Source organism: Pan troglodytes, chromosome 12 (genome assembly GCF_028858775.2).
Source record: "Pan troglodytes isolate AG18354 chromosome 12, NHGRI_mPanTro3-v2.0_pri, whole genome shotgun sequence".
NCBI classification, from domain to species: domain Eukaryota; kingdom Metazoa; phylum Chordata; class Mammalia; order Primates; family Hominidae; genus Pan; species Pan troglodytes.
In genome coordinates this window covers 84,003,879-84,030,467 of record NC_072410.2, presented here as the reverse complement: position 1 = coordinate 84,030,467, position 26,589 = coordinate 84,003,879, and the positions used below count along the sequence as shown (strand labels likewise).

Genomic DNA, 26,589 nt, shown 5'->3' with positions numbered 1-26,589 from the left:
CGTTTCTATGGGAACGCCACGATCTCTGCCGTAAACCTGAGGCCTTCCCCATGCTGTCCCGCCCCCTCCTCTCCCCGTTTTCTACACCCTCCTTGTCTTCCTTCCCGTCTCCCTACCCTCTGCCTCCTTTCGTTTTTCCCCAGGCTAGGGACCCTCAGCGTTAACAATCTTAGTACGGATGCATTAGACCGGCCTATGAAAGGCTGTACAATTTAACCGCTGATGTTGCAGCCGTCGCGCCCTTCTGCTGGGGGACCTGGCCTAGTCAGCTACTCTGATCTTTGGGGCTCATCAGAGGTAATGGAAGGTTTGGCCATGGTGAAAAGTCCATGAACCCCGCCATTCTGAGTAGTGGTTTTTACACCATAGACCTTGACGCACCCAGGGACTGGTGGTAAAGCCTCCTGTCCTGCACGCCCCCTCTAACTTCTTTTGAACCAGTCACCAGTTTGCACCACCACGGTATGAGTTCTTGGAGTCTGAAAGACAAAGGAATAGAGCTGTGGGGTCCCGCTCCCCCCTCCCCCCTTTATATTGAAATTGTGACAAAACCCTGAATGTTTAAAGCATTTTGGCCAGTGACAATTTGGAAATTATTTGCATCTGAAGCTCAAAGTAACTGATTTGCTTTTCCTAATGCTTTCTGCTTTGAAACACGTGTGATCCACCAATACTCAGATCCTGAGGACTGGGACTCCTAAGTCATCTTTGTGTATCTCCACTCAGTGGAAATAGCAGCCTTGCTGCTCAGCCACTCAACAGTACCAAATAAATGCAAAACTTCTTTACATTAGAATTGCTCTAGACACCAACTACAAATAGAGAAAAAGTTCTTTTTTGCTAGAAACATAGACATTACATCGTAAATTCTTGGAATACACAAAAGTTGGAAATGTACATTAAAAAAGACATTTAGGTATTTGCATTTTTATCTTTTTCGTCTTTTGCAACTTCATTTGGTGAGTATAGGTGTGGAATGTAGAGTACAGGGAAAGCAGGCCTAGTTGGTGAATAAAGCATGGATTCTCTCCAGGTCATGCTATGATTTTATGCATATTTTTACGTTGATTAAGTTATGGAGAGAATTAATCTCTCTCAGGAAGATCTCTAAGAAGAAAATAGAAGCTCTGTAGAGTATATGTGTTCTCCCTTAGTCTTGGTGATTTTTTTCTTAACAAGGTTGTTCTCAAAAGAAACAATAATTATAAAGATCTATAGGTTCTTCTCAAAAGAATTAAACAATAATTATAAAGACTATATAGGGGCCGGGCGCAGTGGCTCACGCCTGTAATACCAGCACTTTGGGAGGCCGAGGCGGGCGGATTGCCTGAGCCCAGGAGTTTGAGACCAGCCTGGGCAACACAGTAAAACCCTGTCCCTACTAAAATACAAAAAATTAGCCTGGCATGGTGGCGTGTGCCTGTAGTCCCAGCTACTCCGGAGGCTGAGGCAGGAGAACTGCTTGAACCCAGGAGGCGGAGGTTGCAGTGAGCTGAGATCGTGCCACTGCACTCCAGCCTGGGCAACAGAGCAAGACTCCGTCTCAAAAAAAAAGATTATATGGTACCTAAAAGATAAAATATAAATTCTGTAAAGCCTCACTAAGTTGACTTTCTTCTGTTAAGAAGCTATGAAAATTACTGTTGAGGCCGCACGCAGTGGCTCATGCCTGTAATCCCAGCACTTTGGGAGGCTGAAGCTGGCGGATCACCTGAGGTCAGGAGTTCGAGACCAGCCTGACCAACATGGAGGAACCCCGTCTCTACTAAAAATACAAAATTAGCTGGGCGTGGTGGCGCATGCCTGTAATCCCAGCTACTCGGGAGGCTGAGGCAGGAGAATCGCTTGAACCTGAGAGGTGGAGGTTGTGGTGAGCTGAGATCTTGCCATTGCACTACAGCCTGAGCAACAAGAGCAAAACTCCTAGGCCGGGCGCTGTGACTCACACCTGTAATCCCAGCACTCTGGGAGGCTGAGGTGGGTGGATCACCTAAGGTCAGAAGTTCAAGACCAGCCTGGCCATGGTGAAACCCCCGTCTCTACTAAAAATACAAAAAATTAGCCAGGCGTGGTGGTGCGGACCTGTAATCCCAGCTACTTGGGAGGCTGAGGCAGGAGAATTGCTTGAACCCGGGAGGTGGAGGTTGCAGGGAGCCGAGATTGCGCCATTGCACTCCAGCCTGGGCAACAAGAGTGAAACTCCATCTCCAAAACAAAAGAGCAAAACTCCGACTCAAAAAAAAGAAAATTACTGTTGAGCCAAGCATAGATAACTGCTTGAAAGACAGTGCATGTTATACTGTATAATTCCTAATAAACCTCAATAAACTTTTTTTTTTCCAATAAACTTTTTTTGACTCTGAATACAAAGTCTAAGTCAGGTTTTGTGGCTCATGCCGGTAATCTCTGCACTTTGGGAGGTTGAGGTGGGAGGATATCTTGAGGCCAGAACTTTGAGACCAGCCTGGGCAACAGAACCAGACCCCCATCTCTACCAACAAAACAAAACAAAGTCTATAGTTGTAATAAAGAAATTTCTAAGCAAGTAATAGTAAACAGAAGCAGTTTTAAAATTTATAACCAATTGCTTTCAAATCCTGATTCACAGACATGCCTGTCTTGCAGACAGGTGTTCAATAAGCTAATTACATACTATTTATTCCTATGAAAGCAGGGCCAGTACAAGGCCAGGCTTTGTTAATCTGGTTACCATGAAAAAATAATAGTACTGTATACTATTTCCATAGACTATTCTACTTTCTACTGAACACTCTTTCTCTAAGAACAGGCAACCAATTCTTTTCACTAAATGTCAGTCCAAATCAGGGAGATTTTACTGTGCAGAGAACTTTTATTCCTGCTGATTCTTGTTGAAATCACATTCACCCACATAAGTTTCTGCCTCTAGAAATCTGTTAAATTTAGATTACATTCTCAGATTGTTTGAATATGAAAACTACTTTCTTCAAATATTGTAATATTTCCTAATATGAAATATTAGTTATTAACATGTTACTATTGTTAAATTTTAACAATATTATTAGTTTAGGAAAGGGGAGTAATTCATAAGCCTTTTACAGCAGTTTTCAAAATGTATCTGCATTTTCTACATTTGGTATTTCCAGATAAATATTAAAGAAAAAGTTCCCTTTTTAATCTTACTTCTCTCACCATTTCAGTTTCACTTTTAAGTCATTATCACCATTTGAGCTTGGATGTGAAAACGTTAAAACAAGAAAGGAAAAAAAATTTAAACCTTTTGCACATTAGTCTATTTTGTTTGTTTTTTTGTTTTTAAGGCAGGGCAAGAAGTGGGCAGACCTCAGACTCCGCCTCCTGGACCCCAACTTCCCCCTCTGCCATACCAATAATCTATTTTTAATATAAATAAGTAGTCTATGCTAAAAAATACTAGTCTTTTTTTTTTTTTTTTTTTTTTTTTTTTTTTTTTTTTTGAGACAGAGTCTTGCTCTGTCACCCAGGCTGGAGTGCAGTGGCACGATCTTGGCTCACTACAACCTCCGCCTCCCAGGTTCAAGTGATTCTTGTGCCCCAGCCTCCAAAGTATTATAGGCATGAGCCACCATGCCCAGCTAATCTTTGTAATATTAGTAGAGACAGGGGTCTCGCCATCTTGGCCAGGCCGGTCTCGAACTCCCGACCTAAAGTGATCCACCCAACTTGGCATCCCAAAGTGCTGGGATTACAGGTGTGAGCCACCATGCCTGGCCTATAGTCTATTCTTTTTTTTTTTTTTTTTAATTGATCATTCTTGGGTGTTTCTCACAGAGGGGGATTTGGCAGGGTCATAGGACAATAGTGGAGGGAAGGTCAGCAGATAAACAAGTGAACAAAGGTCTCTGGATTTCCTAGGCAGAGGACCCTGCGGCCCTCCGCAGTGTTTGTGTCCCTGGGTACTTGAGGTTAGGGAGTGGTGATGACTCTTAAGCAGCATGCTGCCTTCAAGCATCTGTTTAACAAAGCACATCTTGCACCGCCCTTAATCCATTTAACCCTGAGTGGACACAGCACATGTTTCAGAGAGCACAGGGTTGGGGGTAAGGTCATAGATCAACAGGATCCCATGGCAGAAGAATTTTTCTTAGTACAGAACAAAATGAAAAGTCTCCCATGTCTACTTCTTTCTACACAGACACAGCAACCATGCGATTTCTCAATCTTTTCCCCACCTTTCCCCCTTTTCTATTCCACAAAACCGCCATTGTCATCATGGCCTGTTCTCAATGAGCTGTTGGGTACACCTCCCAGACAGGGCGGTGGCCGGGCAGAGGGGCTCCTCACTTCCCAGTAGGGGCGGCCGGGCAGAGGCGCCCCTCACCTCCCGGACGGGGTGGCTGGCCGGGCAGGGGGCTGACCCCCCCCACCTCCCTCCCGGACGGGGCGGCTGGCCGGGCGGGGGCTGACCCCCCACCTCCCTCCCGGATGGGGCGGCTGGCCTGGCGGGGGCTGACCCCCACCTCCTTCCCGGACGGGGTGGCTGCCGGGCGGAGACGCTCCTCACTTCCCAGACGGGGCAGCTGCCGGGCGGAGGGGCTCCTCACTTCTCAAATGGGGCGGCTGCCGGGTGGAGGGTCTCCTCACTTCTCAGACGGGGCGGCCGGGCAGCGACGCTCCTCACCTCCCAGAAGGGGCAGCAGGGCAGAGGCTCTCCCCACATCTCAGACGATGGGCGGCCGGGCAGAGACGCTCTTCACTTCCTAGATGGAATGGTGGCCGGGCAGAGACGCTCCTCACTTTCCAGACTGGGCAGCCAGGCAGAGGGGCTCCTCACATCTCAGATGATGGGCGCCCAGGCAGAAACGCTCCTCACTTCCCAGACGGGGTGGCGGCCGGGCAGAGGCTGCAATCTCGGCACTTTGGGAGGCCAAGGCAGGCTGCTGGGAGGTGGAGGTTGTAGCGAGCCGAGATCACGCCACTGCACTCCAGCCTGGGCACCATTGAGCACTGAGTGAACGAGACTCCGTCTGCAATCCCGGCACCTCAGGAGGCCGAGGCTGGCGGATCACTCGCGGTTAGGAGCTGGAGACCAGCCCGGCCAACATAGCGAAAACCTGTCTCCACCAAAAAAATACAAAAACCAGTCAGGCGTGGCAGCGTGCGCCTGCAATCGCAGGCACTGGGCAGGCTGAGGCAGGAGAATCAGGCAGGGAGGTTGCAGTGAGCCGAGATGGCAGCAGTACAGTCCAGCTTCGGCTCGGCATCAGAGGGAGACCGTGGAAAGAGAGGGAGAGGGAGACCATGGGGAGAGGAAGAGGGAGAGGGGGAGGGGGAGGGGGGAGGGAGAGGGAGAGCCAAATACTAGTCTCTAATATGTATTTATGTATGTGCTGTGTATGTGTGTAGTGTAGGTCAAGCCAAACGGCTATGTTCAGCTTTTCTTTTTCAACATTTCATGATTTTCTGTTTCCTCTAGAATGCTGTTAGGACATTCTGGGAAGGAAGAGGCATGTTCATAATTCTTTCATACTGTATTAAGAAATTAATTTCTCATTAGCCAAGTACAGGAGAACCATCAGTACTAAAAGATGAGAGGCTAGAGACAGCAATAGTTAAAGAACTGCAGTGCTTTGACCAACTTCAAGAGTGAAACTAGGAAAAGGAATAATGTGATGTAGGAATGCCCCACTGATACAAATATTACCTAAATGGATGGTTTAGGTGTGTAAAACAATCTAGGTAATGGTGAGGTTTTCTGAGGAATGTTACATTGTATTATGAAACGGCCGGATAAGGTGGCTCATGCCTGTAATCCCAACACTCATAAGGCAGAGGTGGGTGGATCGCTTGAGCTCAGGAGTTTGAGACCAGCCTGGGCAACATGGCAAGACCCTGTCTGTATTATTTTTTTAAAATAATTTTATTATTTATTACTATTATTTATTTATTTATTTATTTTTGAGACAGAGTTTTGCTCTTGTTGCCCAGGCTGGAGTGCAATGGCGCGATCGCGGCTTATTGCAATCTCCGCCTCCTGGGTTCAAGCAATTCTCCTGCCTCAGCCTCCTGAGTAGCTGGGATTACAGGCATGTGCCACCACACCCAGCTAATTTTGTATTTTTAGTAGAGACGGGGTTTTTCCATGTTGGTCAGGCTGGTCTGGAACTCCCGATCTCAGGTGATCCGCCTGACTTGGCCTCCCAAAGTGCTGGGATTACAGGTGTGAGCCACTGTGCCTGGCCCAGGGGCTGTTTTTCTAAAGAAGGAATAAAGGTATTTATGCATAAAAATACAATGGACTGAGCCTAGTGGCTCATACCTGCAATCCCAGCACTTGGGAGGCCAAAGCAGGAGGATTGCTTGAGTCCAGTTCAAGAGCAGCCTGGGTAATATGATAAGACCCCCATCTCCACAAACAATTAAAAAACAAAGCCAAAAACAACAGTAAACAACGTTCCATGGTACATAATTGGACAGAATAATTCTAGGAAACAGTGGGGTGGGTTTTTGTTTGTTTGCGTTTGTTTTTAAGACAGGGTCTCTCTCCCTGATCCAGGCTGGAGTACGATCTCAACTCATGCAGCCTGGAACTCGCAGGCCCAAGGGATCCTCCCACCTCAGCTTCTGACTAACTGGACCTACAGGCATGCAACAGCACTCCTGGCTTTTTATTTTTTTGTAGAGATGGTGGGGGTCGGGGAGATGGGGAAGGGAATCTCACCGTGCTGCCCAGGCTGGTCTGGAACTCCTAGGCCCAGGCCCACTTTGGTCTCCCAAAGTGCTGGGATTACACGAGTGAGCCACTGCGCCTGGCCTCTTTCTTTTTGTTTTGTTTTCTTTTTTTTTTTTTGAGATGGAGTCTTGCTCTGTTGCCCAGGCTGGAGTGCAATGGCATGCAACCTCCGCCACTCTGGTTCAAGCTATGCTTCTGCCTCGGCCTCCTGAGTAGCTGGGATTACAGGCCCATGCCACCACGCCTGGCTAATTTTTCGTATTTTTTGTAGAGACAGGTTTCACCATGTTGGTCAGGCTGGTCTTAAACTCCTGCCCTCCTAATCTGCCCTCCTCAGCATCCCAAAGTGCTGGGATTACAGGCATGAGCCACCGCACCCGGCCCCATGAATCTTTTTTAAAAAATCACATTCAAGACTGGGTGCGGTGGCTCACACCTGTAATCCCAGCACTTTGGGAAGCAGAGGCAGACAGATCATCTGAGGTCAGGAGGTTGAGACCAGTCTGGCCAACATGGTGAAACCCCGTCTCTACTAAAAATACAAAAATTAGCCAGGCATGGTGGCATGCAGCTGTAACCCCGACTACTTGAGTGACTAAGGCAGGAGAATGGCTTAAGCCTGGGAGGCAGAGATCACAGTGAGCTATCATGACATTGCACTCCAGTCTGGACGAGATAGCAAGACCCTGTCTCAAAAAAAAAAAAAAAATTAAAAATCACATTCAGTTTTATACCTTCCCAGTCACTATTTGTGACTGTCTGTTTTCTTTAAAAGTCCTGTAGTATTGACATTTTATTTTTTGATAGATTTGCAAACTCAAACTATTTCACTTCTATAATTACATGAGCCAATTCCTTACACTAAATCTTGATAGATAGATAGATGATATAGATATAGATATCCTACTGGTTTTGTTTCCCTGGAGAACCCCAACTAATACAATGCATTGTGCCATAAACAATTTTCTAAGTCATTAAATATTCTTCTACAACGTTTTGTTTGCATAGTATTCCATTAATTAGGAATCCTCTCGTAAGAAGTTTAGATTGCTTTCATGTTTTATGTTATAGGTAATGCTGAAGTGAAAAACAACAAATCTGCAATGGTATTTGATTCTCAGTACCTTCCTTAATACTGGATGTTAATTTTTTAATCTGCCAAATTTGATTTTAAAAATGGATTTTTGGGCCGGGCATGGTGGCTCATGCCTGTAATCCCAGCACTTTGGGAGGCTGAGGCAGGCGGATCACGAGGTCAGGAGATCGAGACCATCCTGGCTAACGTGGCGAAACCCTGTCTCTTCTAAAAATACAAAAATTAGCCGGGCGTAGTGGAGGGCGCCTGTAGTCCCAGCTACTCAGGAGGCTGAGGCAGGAGAATGGCGTGAACCCAGGAGGCAGAACTTGTAGTGAGCTGAGATTGTGCCACTGCACTCCAATCTAGGCGACAGAGCAAGACTCTGTCTAAAAAAAAAAAAAAAAAAAGGATCTTTTTGGCCAGGCGTGGTGGCTCACGCCTGTAATCCCAGCACTTTGGGAGGCCAAGGTGGGCAGATCACAAGGTCAGGAGTTCGAGACCAGCCTGGCAAACATGGTGAAATCCCGTCTCCACTAAAAACACAAATATTAGCCGGGCATGCTGGCACACACCTGTAATCCCAGCTGCTCAGGAGGCTGAGACAGGAGAATCACTTAAAACCGGAAGGCAGAGGTTGCAGTGAGCAAAGATCATGCCACTGCACTCCAGCCTGGATGACAGAGAGAGACTCCTGAGACAACAACAAAAAAAAGAATCTTATATTTTTTAATTTGTATTTTGTTGATTTACAGTGAGGTTGAACATTATGCTTATTGGCAATTTGTTTATGTCCTTTGCTGATTTTTTTCTGCTGGGGTGTATGTTCTAGCTTACTGATTCATAGGAACTCTTTCTACTTTAAGGACATCAGTCCTTTGTATTCACTGGTATATTTTTCTGACTTTTGTAGTATTAACAGTTAAATGATTACTTTATCTTAAGTTTGTTATAGTATATGTATACTGAAAATAATCATAACGATCTGGTAAATGTTAATTTAGGTTGTTTCTTTTTTTTGAGACAGAGTATCACTCTGTTGCTCAGACTGGAGTGTGAATGGCGCGATCTCAGCTCACTGCAACCTCTGCTTCCCGGGTTCAAGCGATTCTTGTGCCTCAGTTTCCCAAGTAGCTGGGACTACAGGCGTGTACCACCACATTCCTTACCTCAACTCCTGATCTCAGGTGATCCACCCCACTCGGCCTCCCAGAATGCTAGGATTACAGGCGTGAGCCACTGGTCCCGGCGAGCCATGTGCCCGGCCTATGTTCTTGTTCTTGTTCTTGTTCTTGTTCTTTTCTTTGTCTCACTCTATCACCCACACAGGTCACTGTGGGCTTGACCTCCCCAGACTCAGGTGATCCTCCCACCTTAGCCTCTAGAGTAACTGGGACACAGGCATGCCCCACCACATCCGGCTAATTTTTGTATTTTTTTGTAGAGACAGGGTTTCGCCATGTTGCCCAAGCTGGTCTTGAATTCCTGGGATCAGATGATCCTCCTACCTCGGCACGCCTCTACCTCTGCCTCTCAAAATGCTGGGATTACAGGTGTGACCCACTACTCCCAGCATAATTTAGTTTAATTAAGTGCCAGTCGTAATCAGTGGTGAAGACAGATACAAGAAACATAATCAGAAGACAAACGTTTAAAAATACAGGCTGGGTGCAGTGCCTCATGCCTGTAATCCCAGCACTTTGGGAGGCCTAGGTCGGAGGATTGCTTGAGCCCAGGCTTGAACTCAAGCTTGAACTCACTTGAGTTTGAGACTAGGCCAGGCATCATAGAAATACTTCATCTCTATATATAAAAGAAAAGAAAAATAAAAATGTCACATTACAAAAATAGGACTGGGCGCAGTGTCTCATACCTATAATGCCACTACTTTGGGAAGTGGAGGCAGGTGGATCACCTGAGGTCAGGAGTTTGAGACCAGCCTGGCCGATATGGTGAAACCCTGTCTCTACTAAAAACACAAAAATTTGGCGAGGGGTGGTGGCTCTCTCCTGTAATCCCAGCACTTTGGGAGGCCAAGGAGGGTGGATCACTTGAGGTCAGGAGTTTGAGACTAGCCTAGCCAACATGGTGAAACCCTGCCTCTACTAATAATACAGAAATTAGCCAGGTAGGGTGGCATGAACCTGTAATCCCGGCTACTCGGGAGGCTGAGGCAGGAGAATCGTTTGAACATGGGAGGCAGAGGTTGCAGTGAGCTGAGATCGTGTCACCGCACTCCAGCCTGGGTGATAGAGTGAGACTCCATTTCAAAAAAATAAAGGAGAAAAAAAATTTCCCTTTTAATTGGCTACATGGCTTTTCCACTCAGAACTGAGCCTGTCAGATAAATGTATAATTAACCTAGCTTTTATTTATTTATTTCATTTTTATTTCTTTTGAGACGGAGTTTTGGTCTTGTAGCAAGTTAATTGGCTGTGCCTGGCCTGACAAATGCTTGTTTTTACACTGCGGATTCAGTTATGTTTCAGGTTGTTAGCAACAGTAATCACTAACCTTTTAAAAGCTAGGTTAAGGCCAGGTGCCGTGGCTCATGCCTGTAATCCCAGCTTGCTATTTGTAATTGGCCTTCCATTGTACCCACTCCCTCCCCAGTTTCCAGATATTAAATGACTCCTAGTAGAAAAAAAAGATTTCCTACCAAATACTATATTAATGCTGTGATAACAACTATTAACATTGGAATTTCTTTTTTCTTTTTTTTTTTTGTGACGGAGTCTTGCTCTTGTTGCCCAGGCTGGAGTACAATGGCATAATCTCGGCTCACTGCAACCTCCACCTCCCGAGTTCAAGAGACTCTTCTGCCTCAGCCTCCCGAGTAGCTGGGATTACAGGCACCCGCCACCATGCCCGGTTAATTTTTGTATTTTTAGTAGAGACAAGGTTTTGCCATGTTGGCCAGGCTGGTCTCAAACTCCTGACTTCGTGATCTGCCCATCTCATCTTCCCCAGAGTGCTGGGATTAGAGGCGTGAGCCACCGCACCAAGTCTGAATTTCTTTTTTCTAACAGAAACAATGCTAGGAAATCTTTCTAGGTTTACACAACTCTCTCCATGTCCAAAGTTCTATATAACTGACCATAACTTTTCATTTCATTAAAAGTTAGTTTTAGGCCAGGCCCAGTGGCTCACGACTGTAATCCCAACACTTTGGGAGGCAGATGCATGTGGATCACTTGAGCCCAGGAATTCGAGACTAGCCTGGGCAACATGGCAAAACTTCATCTCTACAAAAAATCCAAAAAAAAAAAAAAAGGTAGCTGGGTGTGGTGGTGCATGCCTATAGTCCCAGCTATTTGAGAGGATGAGGTGGGAGGATCTCCTGAATTTGTGAGGCAGATGTTGTAGTGAGCTGAGATCGCACCACTGCACTTCATCCTAGGCAACAGGGCAAGACTGTGTCTCAAAAAAGAAAAGAAAAATAGAGAGCTACATAAATACATTCCCTTTTCCGGCCAGATTCTTGTCCCCCAAGGCCTTCCCATAGAGAAATTTTAAGGCTATCACAGTACAGTTCTACAACACAAATATAGAAAACTTGATCTTATGAAATTGATATGTTGGAGGAATGGTTACAAAAGAATTCTTTTGCTTACAAAGGATTTACTTTGCAGTTATTTATTTATTTATTTATTTTTTTTTTTGAGACAAAATCTCACTCTTCTCCCCCAGGCTGGAGTGCAATGGCACGATCTCAGCTCACTGCAACCTCCGCCTCCCGGGTTCAAGTGATTCTCCTGCCTCAGCCTCCTGAGTAGCTGAGATTACAGGTGCCCGCCACCGCGCCCGGCTAATTTTTTTTTGTATTTTTAGTAGAGACGGGGTTTCACCATGTTGGCCAGGCTGGTCTTGAACTCCTGACCTCAGGTGATCCGCCCGCTTTGGCCTCCCAAAGTGCTGGGATTACAGGCGTGAGCCACCGCGCTCGGCCTATAGTGTTTTTAAAAAAGCATTTTTTCCTCATCTATAGTTAAATTTAGAAATTTTTTAAAAAGCATGTTTTGTTTAGTACATTCCAAATGATTTGAACTTTTCAGAAATGCATCTTCTGGGTAACTACAATTTTTTTTTGTTCCCCAATTGTCTGACATAGATGATAATATCCTAATGCTGCACCTTACAGCTGGTTGTTTGCCTCTATTGTAACAGCAACACCTCAGACTGAGCTTTGTGTGGAAGAAGTGACCTCAATCAGGAGATGAGGAGCTACCCTCATTACAACCACGTCACTCCACTTCCACTTCAGATATTTCTCATCTGTAAGTGGGGAAACAAATATGTCACTTACTCTAAATAAAATAAAAAGTAATCAGGAGGACGAGTTTGAAGATGCCTGTGAAAGTATCCCTATGGCAACAACAATGAATCTACCATCTTCCTTGGAAGAATGTACCATTGGATTGTATTTATTTCTAAATAACAGATTCTCAGATGCAATAAATCTCATTCACCCATGGTCTAAAAACAATATGTACCATTCCCTAATGTATGGTTTCCTTATGGTTGTCAAGGCCGTCCTGACTTTTGAGCCACAGGATTTACAGATTGGAATGATGGCTGCAAAGGACGCTTTGAAAACCTGTGGTAATTTCTGAAAAAAACTAAAATGACATTGTCTCATCTAGTAAGTAGACAGGGAATAACAGCTATCACAGAAGAGGAATTGCACACAGAAGTCTGTTATGCTGAGTGTTTGATCTTGAAATCCTTTACGTCATGTATACAGGATGAAAGCATGCTTGCTTTTCTTAAAAGAGAGATCAGTGTTGGGTTAAGTTACCAAATATACAAAGACTGTCAACAAGTATTAACACAGATACCTGACAACCAAAGCAAAGCCCACAAACACCTGGTTGGAGGTATAAAATTTGGACTTGGAGCATTCAATCTGATGTTATCCCTTATGCCACCAAGGATACTTAAACTACTCAATATTTTTGGATATTCTGGTGATAGAGAAGTGGGCTTGGCTTTGCTTCATGAGAGTGCATCTGAAACCCATATAAATAATATCTTAAGTCTTTTGACTCTACTCTTTTATTACAATTATATCTATGTAGCTTTTGGTGTTGAAAAGGTTTACAATTCTGCTACAGAGGATCTCTTCCTAGTCTACCTCAAGAAATTTCTGAACTGTGTCATATTTAAATTTTTCCATGCATGTTCTAGTATGTTGAAAGGAGATTTTGAAAATGCACAGCTAAAATTACAGGAGTGCATTTTTACTCAGAATGAATGGAAGCAGGTTCATCACCTCTGTTACTGGGAATTCATCTGGTGCCACATTTTACTGCAGGATTGGAGGCAGGCTTACCACTATGCCAATCTACTGTCTCAACACAGCAGATGGTCCAAGGCAATATACATGTACAGTAAAGCCATCATCCTGGCTTTGCTTCCTTCCGATTTTGTGAAATCAGCAAGTGAGAATATGAACTCTCTCTTCTTAAAAGTGGAAAGCCTGAAAAGTAATTTTTAGGCAGTTCTGTGCCAATAGAGAAGTTTGTTGCAGAGAAGGGTCAGCGCTATGGTACTACAATCGGCTGGTTTACAGCCCAGCCCCTTCTGGAGTTCATTTATGCCTGGAGTGGTTTCCGAGTCATGAGCAAAAAGAATGAGCTTATTTCAAGCTGGCTATCAATAATCGACAAAGGAGAAGATCTTTTACAGGAAAATCCACATAAAGAGTATGGCACAGATGACATAAGTTTATTAAATTTACTGAAAGGCCTATGCCTGAAACACTTAGGCAAATATTCAAAGGCTGAGTATTACTTTAATCGTGTCATTCAAAAGGAGAAATTATTAAAATATGACCACTATTTGGTGCCATATACTTACTATGAACTGGGAATCTTGCACTATCTAAAAGGAGACTATGCCAGAGCAACAAAAAACCTAGACAATGTAAGAAATTACAAAGACTATTCCAAGGAAGCCCGATTACAGTTTAGGACCCACATAGCACTTGAACAAATAGCCAAAGAAAAAATGACTTAAACACAAAGTGTGGTTTTGTTTAGTGTAAGTGAAATATCTACAGTGAGCAAGTCATTAACAGGTAGAAAAATCATATCTTTGTGGGAAAAAATCCAAGAGGCGGCTGCCAAGAATCTGATCAGTAACGAGAAAGGAATGGGCCATGACTTTTCCCTCTTTCTTTCTCACACTTATAAAATGCGATGTCTTAGAGGCAAATGAGGTGAAGCACATTCTTGAAAAAGAAAAGGCAAATGAAATACATTTAAAAAAATTCTCTCCTATGTTATAAATTTGTCAATTATGTTAGAGAACATTTTCAAAACCTCAAAAACATTTTTTAACATCTCACTAGATAATGTATACAACTCACTATGCTAGGGATCCCAGTGCCCTATACATATTTTTATTTAATTGTTTTTCTCTCGGCATTAGTGCCATCTTCTTGGAAACCTCTATGCCATGAGAACCAAGTGGAGGAAGACGTGAATGCACAGGCTGAAGTACAAAGGAAGAAAGATGAGGCAGACGTCCAAGTCAACCAGTAGCTTGTGTACCCAGAAACATGGAATGCCAGAGGCTGGAGATGCTGGTACAAGTTGTTGGACTGCATGCTGCTGTCTAAGTGGATCTAGAGCTTCCATCACCATCTGATCACGGAAAGCACCTCTGAGACCCACCTTGCTTGTAACCAAAACAGCCCATGATTGTTCTTTGCCCTGGACCTGTTACATTCTGGACTATTTCTGTGTTCACTTGTGGCTGAGTATAAAAAACAAGCATGCAATAAATCACCTCTTCTGCTGTCTTAGCGAAGAATTAAAAAATTTTAAAAAAAGACAAATTTCCAAACAATGATGCACTGAATGGCACAGACTCTGAATGATTTTCCCTTATACACAATCATTTTTATTGGCTTTTTATACCAGAGGGGCTTGTCCGCCCTGTGTGATCAGTAGTATTTCTTACCCTTTTTTAGTAAGAAGCAGAATGTGAGTTTATAATTTGCCACAGGATAGAGAAGAAAGCCCTCTCCTTATTTTACACACACATAAATTATTTGAAGATAACTGGGAGAGGCCAAGAGGATAGATGCACTGGCTGTCAGAGGAAGAGTTTTGTTACCATGTAACCCTCCCTTTAGTTGTCCTCCCTAAGGTGTAGTTCTTAATAAGACCAGCTCTTCAATATAATTAAACCGATTGCATCTATCCATTGTGAGTGGGTCAATCTGAGAGTAAATAGCAGCTGTAGGGATGGGGCTTGGTATTATTTTACTTGCCTTAGGGATTGAAAAATGACCTAATTTCCAGGTCATTAAGTCTGGCTAAGTGTGTCTTCCTGGTAGTCACCCTTTGAAACAGAAGTTGCGCCGGGCATGGTGGCTCACGTCTGTAATCCCAGCACTTTGGGAGGCCGAGGCGGGGGGATCACGAGATCAGGAGATTGAGACCATCCTGGCAAACACGGTGAAACCGTCCCTACTGAAAAATACAAAAAAATTAGCCGGGCATGGTGGCGGGCAGCTGTAGCCCCAGCTACTTGGGAGGCTGAGACAGGAGAATGGTGTGAACCCGGGAGGGAGAGCTTGCAGTGAGTGGAGATCACGCCACTGCCCTCCAGCCTGGGCGACAGAGCGAGACTCTGTCTCAAACAAAAAACAAAAAACAAAAAACAGAAGTTGCTAGAAAAGCGTAGCTTACTAAAAACACATCAATGAAACATGCTACCTTAATACTTTGGGTATCCAAACAACCAACTAAAACAAGATGAGGAACTGGTATTTCAAGATTTAGCAGTGTTTACTTTTAAAAACATTTTCCTCGTAAATTAAAAATAGACTTTGAAGTGAATAATTGTGCTTGAGTTATTCTTTATTATTTAATTAGTATGGTTATAGTGGTTAAGAGGGCAGGTTCTGGCCTGATTACCTGAATTTGTATCCTAGTTCTGCCACTAACTAGCTGTGTGTGGCCTTGGGCCTCTGTATCTCAGATTCCTTGGCTATAGAATAGGGATAATAATAGTATCTGTCTTGTGGTTTTGCTATGTTAAGATCGAGCTAATAAACATTTATTATTATCATTACTACTACTACTACTACTACTACTACTACTACATTGTTCTGCAGTGGAGGGAATTTTCTTTGAAAAAGCAAAGTTCCTGTTGTTACTTGCTTTGGCAATCTGAAATTTGACCTGTTAATTTACTTTTTCTGTTCTGTTTATTTTGGTTACTTATGAAACAAGAAACTCTCTGCCTAAATAATGTTTTTGTGTTTTGTAAAGTATTTCAACTTCTTCCAATGAAGAGCACATTTATTAATTGGTTAAAGAAATATGTATTGAATGCCCACTGTATGCAGGTACTGAACAGTGCTGAGGATATGAAGTATGGTTTCTCTCCTGACGGCCTTATTAGGGAGATAAGTTAGAAAAGGGTTTTGTTTGGCCAGGCACGGTGGCTCACGCCTGTAATCCCAGCACTTTGGGAGGCCGAGGTGGGTGGATCACTTGAGGTCAAGAGTTTGAGACCAGCCTGGCCAACATGGCGAAACTCCATCTCTACTAAAAATACAAAAATTAGCCGGGCATGGTGGTGCTCGCCTGTAATCCCAGTTACTGGGGACACAGAGGCATGAGAATCACTTGAACCAGCGAAGCGGAGGTTGCAGTGAGCCGAGATTGCACCACTGCACTCCAGCCTGAGCGACAGAGTGAGACCCTGTCTCAAAGAAAAGCAAAGAAAAGGGTTTCGTTTGGGTGGAAACGCTCAAAACACAGGGATTAGACAGGCATTAATTTGTCCCAAACAAAAGAAATCTGAAGGTAGGTAGTTCAGGTGTGATAGTTCATGGCTTTTCTGATTTTTCTTTTATCTTTCTACTTAGCATGTAAGCCTTCTCATGAATGTCTCCTCATGATGGAAAGAGGCTGCCTCACCTCCAGGCCTTATGTCCAAGCCAGGCAGGCTGAAGGAAGAATGGTAAAGGGACAAAAAGATCTTTCTCCTTCCTAGGAGGTATTGCCTTTTTTATTCCAGAAGGGATGGCCTTCTTAGAGACTTCCATGTGTATCTCATTGGCTAGAGGTTTTCATATGGCCAGTCCTACCTGCAAGCGAAACTGAAGATTTTCAGCTTTGAAGCCTCATAAGAAGGCTGTGGGAAATGGTTAAGTGAACCAAGCTACATTCAGCAGCTGCCAAAACATATCTGTCAATAATAATAAGCTACCAAGTGGTATCAAGGGACACAGTTAAAAAGGGTAGTAGGTCGGGCGCAGTGGCTCACATCTGTAATCCCAGCACTTTGGGAGGCCGAGGCAGGTGGATCACTTGAGGTCAGGACTTCGAGAAGAGCTTGGCCAACATGGCAAAACTCCGTCTCTACTAAAAATACAAAAAATTAGCCGGCTGTGGTGCCGGGCGCCTGTGATCCCAGCTACTCGGGAGGCTGAGGCAGGAGAATCGCTTGAACCTGGGAGGCGAAGTTTGCAATAAGCTGAGATGGCGCCACTGCATTCCAGCCTGGCAACAAAGCAAGACTCCGACTCAAAAAATGAAAAACACAATAAAATTAAAAGGGTACTAGGCGGAGTTTCCAGATAGCTGAACACACAGAGATTCCTGGAGGGTGGTGCACCCAGGGAGGGCACAGACACTCCACATCCCATCCCCCATATGCATTTTTTTCTTTTCTTTTTTTTTTTTTGAGACAGAGTTTCACTCTTATCGCCTAGGCTGGAGTACAATGGCATGATCTTGGTTCACTGCAACCTCCACCTCTCAGGTTCAAGTCATTCTCTTGCTTCAATCTCTCAAGTAGTTGGGACTACAGGCGCACACTACCGCGCCCGGCTCATTTTTGTATTTTCTGTAGAGATGGGGTTTCACCATGTTGGCCAGGCTGGTCTTGAACCCCTGACCTCAGGTGATCCACCCACCTTGGCCTCCCAAAGTGCTGGGATTACAGGTGTCAGCCACTGGGCCTGGCCCCCCATATACATTTCTTCATATGTATCCTTTTTAATATTGTTTATAATAAACTGGTAAACGTTGGATCAGGTAGTGATTCATATAGGAGTACTGAGCTTGAAAGAATCATGAGAACTGGCCCAACATGCCAAAGAAATAGAAGCCAATAGCATTGCTGTCACTGCCCCTTTCTTCTCAAACCATGAAACAAAGATGCTCTGGTTAATTTTCTAATGGAGGCAGCTGCTGCTACCCCTGCATTTTATTACTATCACATTCCTGCCTTGACAGGGGTGAAGATTTGTGCTGAGAAGCTGTTTGATGAGATTCAGCATAAGAGCCCCACTTACTTTTTTTTTCTTTTCTTTTCTTTTCTTTTTTTTTTTTTTTTTTGGAGACAGAGTCTGGCTCTCGCCCAGGCTGGAGTGCAGTGGCACCATCATGGCTCACTGCGACCTCTGCCTCCTGGGCTCAAGCAATCCTCCCACCTCAGCCTCAAGAGTAGCTGGGACTACAGGCATGTGCCTCCACACCCAGACAAAATTTTGTATTTTTTGAGGGGATGGGGTTTCACCATGTTGCCCAGGCTGGTCTTGAACTCCTGAGCTCAAGTGATCTGCCTGCCTTGGCCCCCAAATTGCTGGGATTACAGGTGTGAGCCAGTGTGGCCGGCCAAGAGCCCCACTTTCTAAAGGCTGAAATTCAGTGACACAGATCTTAGACTTCGGGCAATGCGTTGATCAGAATCGCCAGCAATAGTTGACCTTCCTTTTGAGGGTGGATGAGCAACTGTTGAGTGCTCTGCTGATGGGAGCAACTGGAGCAGTGGGCAGATTTATATCGACAGATTTATAAACTTTTTAGTCAAACTAGGTTTTCTAGTGTCACAGATCAAAGCCATCATGACTCTGGTCCCTGCAGTGAAAGTGGGCCCACCCCATCTTCCGCTGCAGAAAGGCTCTAGGGAGTTTACTGATAGTGCTGAAGCCAAACTAAAAAGCTTGGATTTTTTTCTTTCACTGGCTTAAAACATGGAAACTTGGAAGCCTATAGCCAGTGCCTGTCTATCCAATCAGGCTGTGTGCATTAAGACATAGTCTACCCTAAATAGTGCATTCTTTTCTCAGGGACTTTTTAGAAAAACTTGAACTGAACTCTCTCCTAGCAAATGAAATCTCACTTCAATCAACAGATATTTAAGTACTTACTATGAGCCTTAAAAAGGTTTATTTTAGGCCGGGCATGGTGGCTCATGCCTGTAATCCTAACACTTTGGGAGGCTGCTTTTGGGAGCTGGAATTAATCAATTACAGTTATCTTGATTTCTAGTTCTTAATCTGATTTTAAAGTTTTCTACTGGACGTAGTGGTGCACGCCTGTGGTCCCAGCTACTTGAGTGGCTGAGGTGGGAAGAACAGTTGAGCCCAGGAGTTTGAGGCTGCAAGTGAGCTGTGATTATACCATTGCACTCCAGCCTGGGTGACAGTGTGAGACCCAGTCTCTCAAAAAAGAAAGTTTTCTAATTTTAAACCACTATAATGTACAATACTTTTTTTGGTGGTGGTGGTGGGGGAATGTAATTTCATTTTAATAAATATCCATTTGGAATCTAGGTAACACTGAGCTACAGCATTTAGACAGGTACTTTAAAACCAAATTATAACATGACTGAACTATATACAACTATGAATGCACCAGCTCATTTGGCTGTTCAGTCTAACTCTAGAGCACATGCTTTCAGATTAATTGCAATATCACTGTTTTCTCCCAATACACTGTTACAGGACCAATAGGTTTGTATGCCCACTGCACAGTAACAGATCCATTACACTGAGACATCAGGGATGTGGCAGAGAGTTTAATGATGGCAGGGTGCCAAGTGAGGAGATGAGGAGACGGGAGGAGATTTTCAAACCCATCTATCCAAGGAGTTCCGAGCTTGGGTTTTTTTTTGTTTTTTTTTTTTTTTGAGACGGAGTCTCGCTCTGTTGCCCGGGCTGGAGTGCAGTGGTGCGATCTCGGCTCACTGCAAGCTCCGCCTCCCGGGTTCACTCCATTCTCCTGCCTCAGCCTCCCGAGTAGCTGGGACTACAGGCGCCCGCCACCACGCCCGGCTAATTTTTTGTATTTTTAGTAAAGACGGGGTTTCACCGCGTTAGCCAGGATGATCTCGATCTCCTGACCTCCTGATCCGCCCGCCTCGGCCTCCCAAAGTGCTGGGATTACAGGCGTGAGCCACCACGCCCGGCCTTGTTTTTTTTTTTTTTTTTTTTGAAACTGAGTTTTGCTTTTGTTGCCCAGGCTGGAGTGCAATGGCACGATCTCGGCTCACTGCAACCTCTGCCTCCCAGGTTCAAGAGATTCTCCTGCCTCTGCCTCCCGAGTAGCTGGAATTACAGGCGTCCCACACCACGCCTGGCTAATTTTTTGTATTTTTAGTAGAGACGGGGTTTTACCATGCTGGCCAGGCTGGTCTCGAACTCCTGACCTCAAGTGATCCACCTGTCTCAGCCTCCCAGAGTGCTGGGATTACAGGCGTGAGCCACCATGCCCAGCCTTGGGCTTGGGTTTTAAAGGCTATCATGTAGGGCAAGGGGCCAGAAATTTGGGGTTATCAACTGGTTGGGGCAAAGGGGATGAAATCATCAGGATGTGGAAACTGCATTCTTTGGTGAAACAGCTTTTTGTGAGGTCCCTCAGACCAGCTGGCATCAGCGAGGTCCTGCAGATCAGCTGGCATAGGAGTTTTACCAGTATGTGGGATCTAAAGGCATGTCTCAAAGGGAAACCCTTTAGCAATGTTCAAGTTATCTCTAGAGCAGTTAAGGGGAACTAAAATCTTCTAACGGGGTCTACATGATCCTAGGATAATAGGCACCAAACAACTATGAGGAAACAGGTCAGGGAGCAAGCTGACCTCAGGATTAATGCTGAATGTGCTGCAAACTTGGTTTACTTTTGTTTCTTCCCCTCATTTCTTCCCCAATTAATCTTATAAAGTTTATAGGGGCGGTTTCAACATTAGAGTTAGATGAGGACTTGCTTTAGTTCTATAACTAAAAGGTCTTTTCTCACAACAAAGCAAAGACCTTCTGCAAAGATGAATTTAAGTTTCCACTTCCTGCAATGTAGGAAACTTCTCAAAGCTCAAAGTTTCAAAATTCCAAAGGGCTCTTGAGGGCCTTTTCCTCTTGGAAATCCTCTCTCTGTCATTAGAGAGAGAGCTGTTTTCTTTTTCTTTTTTTTTTTTTTTTGAGATGGAGTCTCGCTCTGTTGCCAGGCTGGAGTGCAGTGGCGCGATCTTGGCTCACTGCAACCTCCGCCTCCCGGGTTCAAGCAATTCTCCTGCCTCAGTCTCCCGAGTACCTGGGATTACAGGTGCCCACCACCATGCCCCAACTCTTGACCTTAGATGATCCACCTACCTCGGCCTCTCAAAGTGGTGGGATTACAGTCTGGGCCACCGCGCCCGGCCCTTAATCTCTTTTCTAACAAAATTTGGTGTATGCTGTGTTTTTTCTTTTAGACAGGGTCTTGACAAAGTGTTGGGATCACGGGTGTGAGCCACTGCACCCAGTGAAGTGCTCACGTCCATTCAGTTTAATTTTTAGTGCCAGTTTATTAGAGCTTGGAGAAGGTACCTCACTGTCACTTTCCTGTACATAAACACAGATATAGTGCTATTGAAGCACTTTTTCCTTCTTTCTCTTTTTTTCTTAACATTTCCATTGAACAGATGATTTTTTTTTCTTTTTTTTTTTGAGATGGAGTCTCGCTCTGTCACCCAGGCTGGAGTGCAGTGGCGTGATCTTGGCTCCTTGCACCCTACCCCTCCTGGGTTCAAGTGATTCTCCTGCCTCAGCCACCCAAGTAGCTGGGACCACAGATGCGCACCATCACACCTGGCTCATTTTTGTATTTTTAGTAGAAATGGGGTTTCGCCATGTTGGCCAGGCTGGTCTCGAACTCCTGATCTCAAGCAATCCTCCCGCCTCAGTCTCTCAAAGTGCTGGGATTACAGGAGTGAGCCACCACACCCAACCAAAGCATTTTCATGCTTGGAAAACTATCTTACCTTCACTTTACTGCTAGGGAAACCAATCCTCCCTCTCTGAGGCTGTAAAACCTTCCCTCTGGGCAGGGCAGATTACAGCAATCAATTTGGAGACACCCTCTCTAAAATTGGATCCTTCCTTCCTTCCTTCCTTCCTTCCTTCCTCCCTCCCTCCCTTCGTTCTTTCTTTTTTTTCAATGTCTTGCCCTGTCGCCCAGGCTGGAGTGCAGTGGTGCAGTCTCAGCTTACTGCAACCTCTGCCTCCAAGGTTCAAGCGATTCTTGGTTCCTTGGCCTCCTGAGCAGCTGGGACTACAGGTGCGCACCACCACATCCGGCTAATTTTTTGTATTTTTAGTAGAGATGGGGTTCCACCATGTTGGCCAGGCTGGTCTCCAACTCCTGACCTCAAGCGATCCACTGGCCTCGGCCTCCCAAAGTGCTGGGATTGTAGTCATAAGCCACCTCTCCCAGCCTAAAATTGGATTTTCTTCTTTCTTTCTCTTTCTTTCTTTCTTTCTTTTTCTTTCTTTCTTTCTTTTTTTTTTTTTTTTGAGATGGAATCTTTCTCTGTCGCCCAGACTGGAGTACAGTAGTGCGATCTCAGCTCACTGCAACCTCCACCACCTGGGTTCAAGTGATTCTCCTGCATCAGCCTCCCGAGTAGCTGGGATTACAGGCTCAAGTCACCATGCCTGGGTAATTTTTGTATTTTTAGTAGAGATGGGGTTTCATCATATTGATCAGGCTGGTCTTGAACTCCTGACCTTGTAATCCTCCCACCTTGGCCTCCCAAAGTCTTGGGATTACAGGCGTGAGCCACCGTGCCCGGCCTGGATTTTCTGTTAGAGAGATGGTTGTTCTGGAGTCTTTTTCGTAATACTATTGGTCTAAGCAGGAAAGTATATTTTACATAATGTCTCACGGTGTAGCTACTCTATACTTCACTATTTTCCCCATATCCAATTTCTCAGCATCCTTTCTAATATGCTAATTTAATCATATCATCATCCCATAAATCAAAATGTCCCCATTCTCTGTAGCTTATTTACTGATTCTAATCCTTTCTAATATACTAATTGAATCATGCCACTCCATATATCAAAATTTCTCCATTGTCTATAGCCTATTTACTCATTCACCAAATGAGTGAATGTTTGAAAGTAATTAGAATAGTGCCTGGCACAAGTTCTAACAAACAGAAGTTTGTTAAAGAAGTGGCTGGGTACTGTGTCTCACCCCTGTAATCCTAGTACTTTGAGAGGCCAAGGCTGGCAGATTGTTTGAGCCCAGGAGTTCAAGACCAGTGTAGCAACACAGTGAGACCCTGTCTCTACAAAAAATTACCCAGGCATGGTGGAGCGTTCCTGTAGTCCCAACTACTTGGGAGGCCAAGGTAGGAGGATTGCTTGATCCTGGGAGATCAAGGCTGCAATGAGCCAAGTGGCGCCACTACACTCCAGCCTGCATGACAGAGTAAGACTGTGTAAAATAATAACAATAATAAATAAATAAAATAAAATAAATCATTTTGGATTTGGCAGAGAAAGGTATGTGTGTGTTTGTGGGTTTGAGGGTGAGGCAGGCAAACCTTTGGAAGGAGATAGAGGAGAAGTAGAAAAGAAGAGAATGTGAGGAGAGGGACACCAACTGGAGTGAGAGAGGCTCTAGGGGGACCAAGGGTAAGGGCTGACCTAGGAAAGGAGGTGGCACCATTTGAACTTAGTGACAACCAGCTACAGGAGAGGGCCATTCTGAGAACTCGTATTAGGAAGTGGGCTGGGCAACAGTCTCTTAGAAGTCAGTGATTTGCATCAGCAGTTCCCGAGAATTTTACTTAGGAGGCTAAAGGGGCAAAAAGGTAGGGAAATTGCCCCAGTCTCATCACCTTAAAAAGGGTAACTGGCCAGGTAGGGTGACTCATGCCTGTAATCCCAGCAGTTTGCGAGGCCGAGGCAGGAGGATCGCTTGAGCTCGCTTGAGCTCAGGAGTTAAGAGACCATCCTCGGCAACATGGCAAGACCTTGTCTCTACCAAAAATTAAAACAAACAAACAGAAAAACATTAGCAGGGAGGGCATGGTGGCACATGCCTGTAGTCCCTGTTACTCTGGAAGCTGGGACAGGAGGATCGCTTGAACCCAGGAAATCCAGTCTGCAGTGAATCATGATCCTTGCACTGCACTTCACCCTGGAAGAAAGAATGAGACCCTGTCTCAAAACCAAAACCAAAAACAAAACAAAAAAAGGATGGGGAGTAACTGAAGTTTACCTTGACACTAGTTTCTACTTGTAGAATACACACACACACACACGCACAAAGGCCAAAGTCTTTCGTTCTGGAGTATAGAGTATAGCTTAAAATGAAAATGTACAGTTTGTTGGCGGGGCACGGTGGCTCACGCCTGTAATCCCAGCATTTTGGGATGCCGAGGCAGGCAGATCACAAGGTCAAGAGATCAAGACCATCCCAGCCAACATGGCGAAACCCCTTCTGTACTAAAAAAACACAAAAATTAGCTGGGCATGGTGACAGGCGCCTGTAGTCCCAGCTAGTCAGGACGCTGAGGCAGGAGAATCACTTGAACCCAGGAGGCGGAAGTTGCAGTGAGCTGAGATCGTGCCATTGCACTCCAGCCTGGTGATAGAGCGAGACTCCGTCTCGCTAAAAAAAAAAAGAAAAGAAAATGAACAGTTTGTCACATGTTGGTTATAACTCTTTTGGACTGAATTTTTACGAGTTCAAGTGTTTTCCTTCACACTGTGATAACAATTGGCACTTATATGAGCTCTTTGTAGATTTACAGAGGGCTTTAACCAGCAAAATCTAAGAATCCACTAAAACTACATTAATATAATCAGCCAATCATGCAATGAATAAAGGCTATGGGAAAGATTCAAATGATGACAATAAGAAAATATACTTTGAAGATTATATGGAACCTAAATCTCAAGGAGTAAGGGAAAAGCTGATAAATTTTTGATGTTTTCTACACCTTTGTTTAATAGTGTTTTCATTTGGTTTTTGTAAATCTCCCTTGGTTTTTACATTTCCAGGAATTCAGCGTTTACCACCTTGTACCATTTTTCAGTCCTAAAAAAGATTCTGGATCATGCCAGAAGCCAGTTAAGTGCGTGACCAGAAATCCGTAGCAGAAGCAAGTCTTTTGCACTTTTCCACTGGAGGGGTTTATAGAGAATGATCTGCTACATAAAATTCAATCCGGTTTGGTTCATTTCTTTCTAGCTTCTGCACCTTTCTCAAGATTGTACTGAGGGCACATCCCAAAAGAGCAGGCAGTTTAATTGCCTATACAAGCCAAGCAAACAAGAAATACCTTGGCCGTGTCAGAGGCGTTGGAACCAGAGTGACTCCGTTTTGAGTGAGGGCTAGGAAAATGAGGCTAGGACTTGCTGGTCTGCATTCTCAGAAAGTTAGGCATTCCCAGCCTCTAGATGTTTACGGTTAAGGGAAGAAATTAATAACGTTTACCGCCGGGCGCGGTGGCTCACACCTGTAATCCCAGCATTTTGGGAAGCCGAGGCGGGCGGATCACTTGAGGTCAGGAGTTTGAGACCAGTCTGGCCAACATTGCAAAAACCCGTCTCTACTAAAAATACAAAAATTAGCCAGATGTGGTGGCATGCCTGTAATCCTAGCCACTAGGGAGGCTGAGGCACGAGAATCGCTTGAAGCCGGGAGATGGAGGTTCCAGTGAGCCTCGATCGCACCATTGCACTCCACCTGGGTGACAGTGTGAGACTCTGTCTCAAAAAAAAAAAAAAAAAAAAAAAAAAGTTTACTAAACAGACCCAGACTTGGGAATGTCCAGATATCCCAATACCTGGAGAACAAAGGCATTCCTAATTTTGCTTTAAAGATAATAGTATTGATGCTTGAAAAATATAGTAATTAAGAAAATTAATGCTTTATCATAAACCGTTGTAGCAGAGCGCATCTCCTCATACATAGGACTATTGTATCTAGGGTGGACACTTTCCTCTTACTTTCGGGAACATCCTACTCTGTCTATGGAGCAGCTGTTCTTTCACCACTTTACTTTCTTAATAAACTTGCTTTTGCTTTGCACTGCGGACTCGCTCTGAATTCTTTCTTGCGCGAGATCCAACAACTCTCTCCTGGGGTCTGGATCAGGACCCCTTTCCTGTAGCAACCCTATCGCTCTTCTCCACGGCACGTTCACCTCACATTCCTAGAGCTTTAGGATTTACTCTGAGGGTTCATGTGCTTTGATTCTAAGGCGAAAGTGCATTTCCAAGTCTACTATCATTGAGGACCAGGCACGAGCTTTTTCCTCTTTATTTATTTTTATTTTTAATTTTTTTGAGACGGAGTTTCGCTCTTGTTGCCTAGGCTGGAGTGCAATGGTGCGATCTCAGCACACTGCAACCTCCGCCTCCCGGGTTCAAGCGATTCTCCTGTCTCAGCCTCCTGAGTAGCTGGGATTACAGGCGCCCGCCACTAGGCCCGGCTAATTTTTGGTATTTTTAGTAGAGACGGGGTTTCACCATGTTGGCCAGGCTGGTCTCGAACTCCTGACCGGTTTCGAACTCCTGATCCACCCGCCTCGGTATCCCAAAGCGCTGGGATTACAGGCGTGAGCCACCGCGCCCGGCCGCTTTTTCCTCTTTAAAGAAAAAAAGATTATTTGAACTGTCCGTCGTGGCAATGGAGAGGGATAGCCTTAGATGACATGGCGGTTCATTATTATTATTATTATTATTACAGAACAATCTTAGACCCTGTCCGCACCCTGCTCTCGAGGTCCCGCGACTCTC

The 26,589-nt window shown here is 44.7% G+C and overlaps 1 protein-coding gene and 1 pseudogene across 1 annotated transcript; both read left to right on the top strand.

Moving 5' to 3' along the window:
* Position 1: 1 nt before the first annotated feature.
* On the top strand, positions 2–13,873 carry TTC39D (tetratricopeptide repeat domain 39D). The gene is given in 4 exon segments (XM_009442585.5): positions 2–297; positions 11,934–12,383; positions 12,386–13,252; positions 13,255–13,873. Coding segments are annotated over 3 exon segments (1,719 nt in total). The 5' UTR covers positions 2–297; positions 11,934–12,061; the 3' UTR covers positions 13,785–13,873.
* Positions 13,874–17,818: 3,945 nt separating this feature from the next.
* On the top strand, positions 17,819–18,827 carry LOC100614204 (N-acetylneuraminate lyase-like; annotated as a pseudogene).
* The last annotated feature ends 7,762 nt before the right edge of the window (positions 18,828–26,589 follow it).